This window comes from Myxine glutinosa, chromosome 7 (assembly GCF_964187855.1).
Source record: "Myxine glutinosa chromosome 7, kmMyxGlut1.1, whole genome shotgun sequence".
In the NCBI taxonomy this organism is placed as follows: Eukaryota; Metazoa; Chordata; class Myxini; order Myxiniformes; family Myxinidae; genus Myxine; species Myxine glutinosa.
Window position 1 is genome coordinate 114,321,494 of NC_136267.1, and position 13,883 is coordinate 114,335,376.

A 13,883-nucleotide genomic window follows, 5' to 3' on the forward strand; every position below is an offset into this window, starting at 1 on the left:
AAATAATTGGAGTTCTCCCAGATAAACGTATAACGGACTTTATTCTTTATGCATATTTTTCTTTCGTGTCTGAATACAGCCCTGTTGGGGCATGTTTCGTTACCAAGCGGCTTGCTTATCGCTCGCCAAGCGGTGACTTGATTCAAAGCGCTTAAGCAAGAACCCCAAAGGAACAGAGCGTTCGGCACCGCTTAACAACATGACGGTCTCCATGGAAACAATGTTATTGTGGTACTCGAGCAAATGCTGTCCGGGCTGTCATTTTCAGTTTTACTTCTTCCTTTTGTGACAACTTCCCAAAACGAAATGATTGTGTTAGCAGCGGCTGTAGAGTACGGGGAAGAGAGAAATAAAGAAAAACAACTAGGGAGTAAGAAGGAGGAAACCACTGCCTAGCTTATCTGTAGACCTTAAGTTGTGAACTCTGGGGAGGGGTTTTGCATGATTGTAGATCTTGAGGAATTTCAGTTGAAAAGTGGAAGAAACAATAAAAATATGAAACACAAGTTTAAATAATATTATGTACACCATTTCATTGGTTGTACTATCGTTTTGAAACAGACTACGGCGGCCATTTTAGCTAACGTAAAGAAGCACCAATCATAATCTCTTGCTCCTTTTGGAGCGGATCGGCAAGCGGATCGCAAAGGGGTTGATACGGAACGGCTAGCTTGGAAAGCGATAACAAGCTGCTTGCTAACGGAATACCACATCATGTTTTTCTTAAATATTTGAGCAAACGTGCAAAATATTTAACAAAATACTTGTGATAAAGATGCCATTCCATCAATTAAAACAATTACATGCCATGGAAACCGTCTAGATTCATATATAAGGCTTGAAATGACCAAGCGCAGTTGGGGTTGAATAGCAATCTAGTTTTAGCTCGACTTGACCCTCCCTCCTCATCGCGTTGGAAACTCGACGGTGTGGTTTATAACGTTGAGTCTTAATTCAAAATGTTTACTTTTACATTTATTGTTATATGTTCAGTTCGATAGGCATAAAAAATTCAACAAAAGACTTGAAAGAACAACATGTGTATTTTGCTTCTCACGCAAGGACTTATGGGTAAGGATACTGACAACTTTGATATTTCCCGCCAAGAAGGAAGTTTCTTTTCTTGTGTGACTTCAATATTGCAAATCAATTTTGCTCGTCTCCTCTGAAGTGTCATTTAATTATACTTATAGATGTTCTCATATTTTGATGAGGTGAATATATTGTGTTTTTAATTGTATACACTGCGATTACCTGAATGATTCCATTTTGGTTCCGCATTGTAACCGAGTCCAAGCGTACGCAGCCCTCCAAAGACGACCATACAGACCTGAATGTCATTTTCCCGTGTTGTGCTTGCTCTGCCTCTGTGGTCGTGAATGAGCTCGCGGTGATTGTTGTGATTTAGACGTGATTGGTGTTTTGCAGAATGGCAGTACCGATACCTTTCGTCGAAGGATGGGACCTCGTTCAAACCCTCGGAGAAGGAGCTTACGGAGAGTGAGTGACTCGTTTTTTATTGTAAACAGAAAACGTTGCTTAGTAAGTGCAGTAAGCTAATGACACTCAACACTGCCCAAGTTTTTATTTTAATTGTCCCCGTCGCACCGCGGAGCGAAAGGGGGACTATGGTGTTCGTGTCAGTCCGTCCGTGCGTGCGTGTTTGCGTGCGTGCTTAAGCGAAGGACCGCATTCGAATTTGGTTTTTGGTGTGTGGGTGCAACCCACGTCAAAATCTAAGATGGCCGCCGCCATGTATGTCTGAACCTTGTGAGTGTTATATCTTGAAAAATAAGCGAAGTACCAACTTCTAATCTGGTGTGTGGGTGTATCTAGGCACAAGGAAGATCGCTTTTGAAAATTGGGTCGCTACGTCAAAATCCAAGATGGCCGCCACCATATATGTACATGTCTGAACCTTGAGCGAAATATCTTGAAAAATAAGCGAAGTACCAACTTCTAATCTGGTGTGTGGGTGTATCTAGGCATAAGGAAGATCCCTATTGAAAATTGGGTCGCCATGTCAAAATTCAAGATGGCCGCCGCCATGTATGTCTGAACCTTGTGAGTGGAATATCTTGAAAAATAAGCGAAGTACCAACTTCTAATCTGGTGTGTGGGTGTATCTAGGCATAAGGAAGATCCCTATTGAAAATTGGGTCGCCATGTCAAAATCCAAGATGGCCGCCGCCATGTATGTCTGAACCTTGTGAGTGGAATATCTTGAAAAATAAGCGAAGTACCAACTTCTAATCTGGTGTGTGGGTGTATCTACGCATAAGGGAGAACGCTATTGAAAATTGGGTCGCCACGTCAAAATCCAAGATGGCCGCCTTGCGTCTTCCACTTTGTCAACTCGCATCACTTCACCAACGGGGGACCTAGGTGTAACGCTTGTTTCACTTCACCACATGCCCATATATGGAATGATGAATCATGCGCTTGTCTGTTTCATTGAATTCTCCGAAATGTCCCAGAATGCATCATTTTTAATTTTCAAAAAGAAAGACCTTCCATGTTTGACAGGGGCTGGGACAAACACTGGCACCACACACAGCGACCCTTGATGTTTTCCTCGTTTGTCAAACTGACACTCTCAAACATGTAACTTGATGGCTGTGTTTTTTTGTTTAGAGGTGACCCACACAAACATCACGCACACATCTCCGAGTGGACGAACTACAAGCCAGGGTTTTACACGTTCGTGGAAGTTGAAGTTTGCTAAATAAAAAAGAAATCTAGGTGTATTCGCGAAGAGCAATCAAGGATATTTAACTTCTTATTTATTTATTATTTTTGTTTAAACCTACGAAAGGTAAGATTTGCAGTTTTTATTTTAAACTTATGTGATATTTTATTATAAATTCCAGCTAAAACAGCCAGGTGATGTCCTCAGTAAAGATGTGTAAACTGTTGGCTGCTGTCTTTCTGGTCCATTATGATTTGGCTCAAATTGCCTTCTCTGTTTTCTAAAGTTGCTTCGGAGATGCTTTTGCTCCACGATGAAATGCACAAGTGAAGGAAATTATGTAGTTTGGGACCAATTGTTCCCTTTAAACATGTGAAACACCATGATGTTTTCCGACTACTGTTCAACTCGACTTTCAGTTTTAGAAATCGACGCCGTCGATCCAGGGGTGAAAAGATTTTTTTCCAGAAAATGGACAAGTCAGGCTGGTTACCAGTCTGACCGTTTTCACTGCCGACATCTAATTTGGTATTTGGTGCAAAGCATGAAGGAAAATGTTTTTGTTGAACACATCCATATTTACATGCTACTTTATTTATTTACTCGTTTGTTTGTTTGCTTATTTATTTATTTGTCTATATAATTTAACGTAATCTTATTTATTTATTTTGCAGATTCTAAAGCTCGTGGAAGAGCAGGCACACACCTGCAGGCAGCTACGTTAGAACACTGGTCTTGACTTCAGACAAATGTAGCCGGTGACCTTTGAGGAATTGACGTAACTTCCCGGTGCGCTCTGGGTGCTGGCACGTCGTATTGCGACGTTTTTCCCTCCCTAGCCAGTGGGGCATTTAAGGATAAATATTCTCCTCCCCCATGGGATGCCAACCCACTGGGTTTGTCCATGCTATATCTTCCAAATGTAGAACATCAAGCGAGAAAGCAACACGTACCATTTTTAGTGTTTGGTATTACTCTGCTTGGGTCAGAATGAAACCGCCGTCCTCCTAGACTCAGAACGGATACTCTAACAACAATGCTTGAGCCTAGATGAAGTATGGTAATCCTCCGCATTATGGAAATTCACCTTGGGGAAATTTGAGTCGAACAACCGTTTTTTTCCCTCTCGCTTCATATGTTTTACATACACCACACGACTTGAGGGCAAAATCATATATGCACTTCAAGTCAACTTGCTATTATAGGTACCCTCAGGTAATATTTTACAGCAAGTTATTACTGCATGTAAACCTTTGGAGGTGAGATGTACGTACTGTATTCGTATTACCGTATGAAATTTTGACTTTTGATATAATATTTGACTATTAGTGGGGCTGCTTAACTGATGAATTGTGCCTTTTCCCTTAAAAGCATGAAACTTGGCACATGGCTAGAATACCCCAAAAGAAAGATTTTTAGTCCAGGGGGCATCTCCAATTTCACCCCATATGGCGGCCATCTTGAAATTCAGGATGGCCATCATACAAGACCTGTTTTGATGAATATCTCCATAATTAGAACAGATATCAAAATGGTTGAAGTGCCTATACCTACATTTTTAGGGTCTAGGAATCCAATGGCAACATAAAATATTCAATAGTATATGGCAGCCATCTTGAAATCCAAGATGGCCGCCATAACAGACCTGTTTTGATGAATATCTCCATAATTAGAACAGCTATCTAAATGGTTGCAGTGCCTACACCTACATTTTTAGGGTCTAGGAATCCAATGGTAACATAAAATATTAAGCAGTCATATGAAAATATTAATTTTACATAGTATCATGCATACTGGGAATGCATATAAATACTCTTAACAGGTTGGCATTCTTCAGTGATTAAAAGTGTCTATGACATCGCAGACTGTAACTGTGCCATCTTGTGGTTTTCTAGTCTTTGCTGCATTCTCCATCACATGCGCAGATAGAAGTACAGGGAAGTGCAGCTTTCTTACACCGGCAACGACCAGTACATCCTTTTTTGCACCCACACTTAACAAGTTCATTGCAGATCTTTGCAGCCTCTGGAAGTGTTGTCCATATTGGTTTGAACTGGCCAGCAGACGTTTTTTGCCAACCCCATTCATTGGGGCGTGGTAGATCAGGCTTAGCATGCAATGCTTGTCCCCAGCATAGTGCGCCTTGGTATACTGCCCGCTTTACGTGCTGCACAAGGGCATCATGTGTTGGTGGAATTGATTCCACAGGTCTGTCCTTCTTTGCAAACAGTTTCTTTCGTACAATGTTAATGTCAGTAGCAGTACTTGTGCGATCATACAACAGAATAACAAATCTCTCAATGACGATCATGCAGGTTTCAGTTATCTCTGTGCTCTGGTGGCAAATTTCTGCTAGTACCTCTGTGAGCTCAGGGAATGATTCCCACACATTCCATGCAGTTACCTTTCCACGCCCATTAAACGCTGAAGAAGTGTCACACCCTGTTAGTGCATGAAACATGGGGAGGGCTTTAGATTTCTCAGGGCCAAGAGCTGTGGCTATATCATGTGCAGAGATAAATCGCATGTTCTTGCCTGTCCCAAATTGTAACCATATCATCACTGAAAGCTTCTGGGATGCTGTAACTGCAAGCACGACAACATCTGTGTCCACAGTTTGTATGAGGACCTTACTATGCCCTCTCTGTGTTGCATCAGCAGCATGTAGGAACATCCGACCATCTGCCTCTTCCTGAGTGCACGGGGAGAGTGATTCTAGATCAATGCGTGGTGGAGCAGTAAGAACCTCTGTATCAAGTAAGAACCTCTGTGTTTATCTGTCAGCTGGTCTGTTACTGATGAGCTGCCAAACAGAGGTAACTTTTTGCGCGGGACGACATCATTCAAAGGCTTTGAGCGTTCAATCAGCCTCTCTTGCACAAATGACTCCAGAGCCTCCTTTCCCACTTTCTGCACGTCTTTCACACTTTGTACGACTGATGCACTTGCTATATCCTTTGTGTCAAGGACCAAAAGGTCAGCGGTTTCTTCAATAAATGGATTACCTAGCTCCTCGATAACTGATACAAGTGATCTGACATGTTTGTCAAAGGTCATCTGGGTGCTTTTATTCTGATCATGATGCAGTGATGGCGCTTTGCTTTCATGTTGCTCCTGTGCAGTCTCAAACTCATCAATCACCCATGAGACCTCTGGACCTGCAACCATCCATCTTTGCAGAGCATGGGCATTGTCCAGCAGACCCACAGCTCCTCCATCTCCCTTGATACGTGCATTGTTCTGTTCATGTGCATGATCTGTAGCAATTGAAGAAAATTTGCGTTGGGTCTTTTGTACCGTGAACATGCCAGCTCGGAAATTATCCAGAACTTTAGGGTGTGTCTTGTGCAAGTCCATCATATCACGCAAATGGACTGTGACCCATCTTGCATAGTGCGTATGGTCAAGAGCAAAGAACCACGGAAGAAGCTCCCATAAAGCATCTAAGTACATTTCAAAGTCAGCCTCCCTCAATGAGCGCACAAAGGTCAGGATGCTGTTCTCCAATGCCATCGTGAGACTCCAGTATTGGAACTGTGGGTGTTCCAATATGTTGCCATTGGATTTTATGTTGCCATTGGATTCCTAGACCCTAAAAATGTAGGTATAGGCACTTCAACCATTTTGATATCTGTTCTAATTATGGAGATATTCATCAAAATAGGTCTTGTATGACGGCCATCTTGGATTTCAAGATGGCCGCCATATGGGGTGAAATTGGGGATGCCCCGTGGACTAAAAATCTTTCTTTTCGGGTATTCTAGCCATGTGCCAAGTTTCATGCTTTTAAGGGAAAAGGCACAATCGATCCGAATTTTTTAGCTAAGCCGCCCAGCTATATTGGAACTCGGGCTTAAACAATTATGTCACCATCTTGGTTTAAATTGGATAATTTTTGAAGTATTAATGATTCCCCGCCACCCTTTCGTACCATTCCTCCGCCGCCCCCCTGCACATCGCCTTCCGCTCGCTCCCCGAGTGAACTTGTGCGGTTGGGATTTCACTGCTTTTCACTTCATCTCGTGGTTGGCTCTGCTCGCTCCTTCAGTTGCCCAAGATATCTGGAAAGCGACCCTCAAGTGAGGAAGTGGTGGTGGGTGTAGCACGTGGAGGCAGTGGTGAGTGTGTGTAGCAAGTGGAGGAAGTGGTGGGTGTGTGCACCTCAGCCTGCCACCCTTGGACCTGCCACTCCTAGCCTTCGGAGTGATGGTGATCACAGTGTGTTAGGAGATGTAACAGACCAGCTGTGGTGAACACTGTCGCCATAGAGACCCCGCGGTTCACCACCAGTCGGCACTCACCTACGTCCCTCCCTCCAGCCGCCACACACGTCATCATTGTCAGTCAAACAATATTCTTCTTTTTGCTCGATGTAACAGTTTATTTTTACATTGTATATTGAAGCCAACAAGCAAAACGGATTAGTGTACAGTACTAATCTCCAATTTAGTACAGACACATCGTATTACAGTAATAGTTAAGAGTTTAAAGTAATGCACAGAGTATTGTAATTTGTTGCCTTAATTGTATTTGTTACTTCTTGGAGTTAAGATTTTGTTCCGTAGAAACCTACTTATAATGGGAGTATATGGGAAATTTGTTTAGATTTACGGGAATTCACTTTACAGGAGGATTTTGCGAACGTAACGCTTCCGTAAAGCGAGGGATTACTGTATTCAAATACATAGCACCATATGAACACTTTGTATACGAGTACACTGCATTGTATTTTGACCTGCATCTTCTTCCTTTATCAGTGCTCACTATATGTAATACTGTATTACTATGGTGTTGTCGTGAAGACCATGCTTTCTTAAACGTAACTAATAGATCTGCGTCGACATAAATTTGCCATGCAACATTACAGCTCTTTGATACATTCAAGAAAGATAGAGAATATATAACTTGGTCTGGACATAAACCACACAACTTGAGAATTCTCGCCGGTAAATTTTCATCTGTCTACCACGCCACTTCATTTTGTTATTTTCCTCTTGTCCACTTTCACCTGATATGTTGTTACCTCTTGTCTACTTTTGCTTTTTGCCCAGTGGGGATTTCATGTTTTTGAGATTTCTATCCATTTCGTATTTTTATTTTATTTTATTTTATTTTATTTGAAGACTAAGATCTACACCACAACACATACCTCATGACAAGCGACAGAGCCGTGTCATGTATGCATTAGCAGTGGGACCAATGCAGCCCTAATTTGCTTTTGCATTTTTTTCCAAAAGGGTGCGTCTGGCTGTGAACCGCACTACGGATGAGGCTGTTGCCGTGAAGATCATTGAAATTGATCGTGCAGCAGCGGGAGCTGGTCAGGCTGTGCGCAAGGAGGTGTGTGTCCAACGTATGCTGAACCACATGAATGTGGTTCGCTGTTATGGACACAGAAAGGATGGTCCCACACAATACATCTTCCTCGAATATTGCAGTGGCGGAGAGCTTTTTGACCGCATTGGTGGGTGGCATGCTGTTAGCAAATGCTCAAACGTAGGGTGAAGTTGACTCATAACAGAAACATGACTTGAATATTGGGAACTCTCGTGTTGGTGATTGCAAGGTTATATAAAAGCAAAAAGGCGTTGTCATGGTAAATGTAAACTACAAAAATGGCTCTGTCTTGCATCGTGATATGCACCAAAAATCCGTTTTATTATTTCTTGTTTTATTCTATTAGCTAAGGAAACTATGACTGCTATTAACTACAAGTGCTATTTCTTTAACCCTATCTGGGCTGCGCTATTTTGATCAGTGGCAAATCAGCAGCTTCCTAGAATGGCACTCGGTAGAGTGCATACCTCTAGCAGGCTGAACAGTTTGTTTTGTATCCCAATGATAGGCCGGATCTGGATTCGGACCTGAACCAAAATCTAATCGGCTTGTTCTTGTCATCTAACCAACTCGTCCACCTAGTTTAGTCATAAGTCGTCCATAACTTTTTAAATATCATGTTATATATCGCTTTTCGCCCGATCCCTCAATGGTGAAGAATCACTTGAAAATTAAATAATTCTCTTATCCGAATCCATATTCAGATCTTCACCAAAATCAAATATATTCATCCTCGTCACACACACAACCTGTCCACCATGTTTCGTCCAAATCCGTCCACAACCTTTTGAGATATCTTGTACACAGACAGATAGACAATCAGACAAACAGACGGGGGTGAAAACATAACCACCATTCACCTTTGGTGGCGGAGGAAATGAGCTGTGAATGGTGAATCAGTGGCGGTTTGGAAGTTATGGCGAAAATCGATGGAGGAGGGGGGCATTCCCCTCCCTCCCCCAGCCCAGATAGGGTTAAGGGCCGCAGTTAATTCCACCATCTGTGTTGGCTGAGGAGGGGACTTTGTCCCAAACCTTTCACAAATCTGCTGAACTAGCCTGGTGTGTGACTGAAGATGAATCACACCGGACTTTGTAATTTGTTCAGGGTGTGTACCAAATAATAAATACTAGCAAACAGGATACCCAGTTTAGCATCCATCCAGTGACGACGCACTTTGATGTATCGTCCTGCCTTGAAGCATGGATACTGTTTGCAGTCTGGTTGGGAATCAAACCCAGGCTAGACAGTTCAAACACAAGTGTGCCACCTATGTACTATCCTGTTGAACAGAGTTGATATATGGCCTAAAATCTATTTTTAGCAATTTGATTACAATGGCCATCAATGTTCAGAATGGAATTCTATCCATGATTTGCAAAGCCATGACAATATAAACTCTCCCTCTTTGCGCATATATTACCCTCTCGTATATAACCATGGGACTAGAGATTATGGTTGTAGGGGATGGGGTTGTGGGGGTTCTTTGTACTTTATTCTTGGTACTATGACTTGCGGTGGAGAGGGGATGAGAACTCGTGGTGGAGAGTGCATTTGAAGACGGTGTGAGGATAGGCTTGAGAACTTGGGGTTAGGTGGTGGCAGGAGAAATGAGGGGGAGCAGGAGGAGGAGGAGGAGGAGGAGTGGAGGGTGAGGAATGGGCATTGAGGATTTCGATTCACATTTTTCATTACTCTTAGGGATTCGTCACTTCCGTCTTTGTGGTTTTCATCCACTGGAAGCATTTTTAGTTCCATGTACTATTATTGTTATAGTTTGAGTGAAATGGAGATAGCTGTCTTCAAAAGGAAAAATTCGTGTTTTAAAAGAAAAACGAAATGGATCGGGAGAAACCGGAAGAAGAAGAAGAAGAAGAGGAGGAGGCTAAAGTGGAGCAAGTAAGATGGGAAGAGAAAGGCCGATCTGCTTGGAGGTGGCGAGCGGACGCTGGCGAACGTTGGTCACGAGCGAATATTGGTTTCTCCGGGAAAGGGATTCCTGTGACAGTGTCGCTGTGGCAGATAAACGTGCATGTCGGGTTTTGCTGTTAAGTTCAAAAAGTGAATCATTGTTGGAGAGCAGGTACGCCTCCATTATGGGCCCGTCCGCCATTTCGCCTCGTACGAGCCATTTCACCTCGAGCCAGCCGTTAACCTGGTTCGCGTGTGTGTCTTGAATTTTGATTGGGAATTCGCGGTTTTCTGCTTGGGAGCCGCTGCTCGTTCATATCAGCGTACTTGTCTGGTGAACTGAAGGTGTGAGTTCCCAATCGCCTTTTGGGTGAACTTTTGCCTGACAGACGTCGGCCCAACACCCACCCAGCGGCTCTTCGGCAGTGTCGACTGTCAGGCGACCTGGATTCTGGTCTCAATACGACCTTTTTCTTGTGATCACCGGTGCGTGGATCGACTTTGGCCTGGTGCCGGGACAGTGACTTTGGGGGTGTTACATTTCGTTCACGTGGAGCACCGTGAGTTATCGAGTTAAGAAACTGGTGGTACCATCATAGGAATTATATGGTATTTTGTTGTGCAATTGAAGTATATTGTACTTGTGCTGTTATTATTGTGCGATACGAATACAATACTTGGTTTTTGGTATCAACTGATTGGTGTGGTTTCACCATTGGTCATTGGCACACATAATAGCACATCTTTCTGCCGTGACTCCTTTCGGGGCTCGGAGGTACACCGTGACCGGGGTTTGGGGAGGAGCACGTAACAATTACACGAAGATTTAATGTGTCTCTGTTCGTTTCAATTGCAGCAGGAAAAAAAAATATGACTTCATAATCTTATCGTGAAATAGTCAAATGTCCTCAATTTTTCTATTCAAATGAACGAATTTCTGTGAATCAATTTTTCTCCAGAGCCCGATGTTGGAATGCCAGAGAGGGATGCAATGATGTTTTTCCGGCAATTGTTGGCGGGAGTGGTGAGTTGCACGATCATCTTGCATGTGGTTGGTCATAGTTGTTGCTATTTGTGTGCTTATTGTGTTTTAAATATGACGTATTCCGTTAATTTCTTTTCACAGGAATATTTGCATGGCATGGGTATTGCACACAGGGATATTAAACCAGAGAACTTGCTACTTGATGCTAATGGTAAGAATCTTGAAAATAATCTTGAAATCCTGTATATATGCATGTACGTTTTTTAAAACAATTTGCCTCCAATCCCAAAACAGCATGTGTGCTATTGCTGCTATTTTGGCTCACTTTGTTGATCTTAAGATGGGGTTGGCAGTAGAGCTTAGAGGTATACACACACTATTTTTATTTTGGTTATAACCAAAAGATGTCAAGATAATTGAAAGGAAAAGTTTTGGTGTCATGTGATGCCGGCCTACCTTTACAGTCTCAAAAAGGCAGCACTGACAGGGAGACAACAGAGTCTGCAGGTCTGTGAACAATTGGGTCAGGAGGATTGTGGGAGTGAAGATGGTGGATGGATGAACCGAGAGAGGAGATTGCTGTGCAGACAAATTTGATTGGGAGATTGGTAAAAATTCAGCTGAAGTGGCCTGGACACTTGTTTCAGATGGAGGAAGAGAGAATGGCAAAGATAGTGGATAGGTTGAGGGAGCAAAGTAGGAGGGAATGAGGTAGGCCATGGTTGAGATGGGAAGATTGTGTGAGGAGTGATATTAATAAGGTGGAGAGAGTTGGCTGAGGAGAGGGGGAAGTGGAGGAGTATCATGGGAAAGGCAGGGCAGAAGCTTGGCACTACTGGACCCCACCCCTTATTAAGGGAAGAGAAGGAAGACGAAGAATAAAAGCGATAAATCACCTTGGTTCAATGCATTGTTGCTTCACACTTGGTTATTTTGGAAAATGATAAATACTGCAGGTATGACTATCCACTTGGTGATTACAATTTGGAACGAAACTCTACCATCTTCACAAAGCTATGGCGGTGGCCCTATTATACGAGTGTAAAACCAGGCTGTGTGTTGTCATGCCAATATGACGTCATCACTTTGGTGCTCTTTTGTGATGTATTTTTTTTAATTCCAATTTTATTTTTGTGTTATGGTACAGGTGCAATACACAAGAGAGGTTGTTGCTTCCTTCCGTTGGATTCATTGTAATTGCTTCAGCTATTATTGTGCTAGGCAGGATGACATCACTAATTCTCTGGATAAACAAATCGGCAATTTTGCGATCTTTCAATCTGGTACTTTGCGATGTATTCTTGCGTCTTTTTCATTACTAGGGCATGCCCGTACGTGGGTGCCCGTTCCTTGCCAAAAAAAAAAAAAAACGCTACCCGTACGCTCTACCCCGCCCGTACGCCCGTAAACAAAAAAAACAATGCTCTTCGCTTCCGCCCTTCGCTCTGACTGAATTGGGAGAAATAATGCGCATAAGAAATCGAGAAATTATTATTTTCTCCGGAAGAAATCGAATTACGAACCGTAATGGCGCACGCGCTGGGCTCGGCTCGCTCTCACATCGGCCACGCCTACGCAACAAAGCGTTCTGTGATTGGCTGCCGGAAGTGAAGTCTTCACTGTCCGGAAGGTCGCGAATCGCAGTTACGATGAATCGCAAATTAGTTTTAATTAGTTTTAAAACATAGTTTAACGGCAACATAGTTTTCCAACGTGAAATAAATGAATACGCTCTCAAATGTGCCGTCCGAGGCAGAGTCTGTTCGCCACGTTCGGCACACGTGATAGCTCGCTGCTCTCTGATTGGTTGAATCGTTTTTTGGACATAGCTCGGTAACTACTTCTCCGATTAATATGAAACCTTGAAAAGGCACATCCTCGGGTCCCCAGCAATATACCTGGCAAGTTTAAAGTATATCGGACCGGTAGTTGTCGAGAAACAGCGGTCACAGACAAACATACATACATACATACATACATACATACATACATACATACATACATACAAACATACAAACATACAAACATACAAACATACACACAGAGATTACTGGAATTATAGATAGATTGTTCGTTGTGAAAACGCTCGAGAATAAAAGGTGTGCCTTCTAAATGCTTCTGATTTTACTCTATGGTAGTTTGTGATTTTACTCCATGATATCATGAATAAATTATGAGGCTAACCCCTGCTCTAGCGGGATAACAGAGGCTAACCCCTGCTCTAGCGGGGAAAAATGGCCTTAGAACGATCATTCATTCATTCATTCATATCATGAATAAATTACCTCACACTTATTCCAAGGCATTTACTATGGAGATAAATAAACTATAATAAGCAATGTTAATTAACCCCGAGAAGTTATTTCCACAATAATATATTAAATACCTATCTGTACTGCAGCTACCTACCAGTCCTGCACATATCAATGTACCCTACTATCCTCAATGCTTCCAGGTAACCAATTCAAATGTAAACCTATTTACTGTTTCTGCTGCCATTACTTTTCCCGAGAGACCATTCCATGCACCAACTACTCTGAGTGAAACACTCCTGCCTTACTGGCATCCTGACTTTATTCCTTTATCTTCACCTTTTCATTCCACACTTACTTTATTTAATTTCTTACTCTTATTTCTCTCTTTCATTCCTTACTTTTATGTATTCCTTACCTCCAGACTTGGTGGTGTAATGTTTAGAGTGTCCGCTCTGTGTCTGGAAGGTCGGCAGTTCGAACCCCAACCAAATCATACGAAAGATTTTTTTAAATGGTATGTGCTGCTCCCTTGCTTGATGCTCAGCATTTAAAACGATAGAGCACAGACAAATCACTTGAACGGCAATGGCAAACCACCCAGTATAACCAGTGAGAAAAGCGGCGCCATAACTCTGACGTCGCTCGTAACCCGAGTATTTTGGGTGGGATGTGACGCCAATTCCCCATAACTCAGTGGTTGTGTTTG

General features: G+C 42.6%; 1 protein-coding gene across 7 annotated transcripts in view; it reads left to right on the forward strand.

Annotated features, from left to right (window-relative positions):
- Nucleotides 1-1,059: 1,059 nt before the first annotated feature.
- Nucleotides 1,060-13,883, forward strand: part of CHEK1 (checkpoint kinase 1) — a 48,614-nt gene continuing 35,790 nt past the window's right edge. For 2 of the 7 annotated variants that reach the window (XM_078782167.1, XM_078782168.1), the window contains exons 1-5: nucleotides 1,060-1,071; nucleotides 1,429-1,500; nucleotides 7,927-8,153; nucleotides 10,897-10,961; nucleotides 11,064-11,133. In XM_078782167.1, coding sequence (XP_078638293.1) covers nucleotides 1,430-1,500; nucleotides 7,927-8,153; nucleotides 10,897-10,961; nucleotides 11,064-11,133 — 433 coding nt within the window. In that variant the 5' untranslated portion in view covers nucleotides 1,060-1,071; nucleotide 1,429. The other 5 variants (XM_068122967.2, XM_068122968.2, XM_068122966.2 and 2 more) reach the window with 4 other exon arrangements.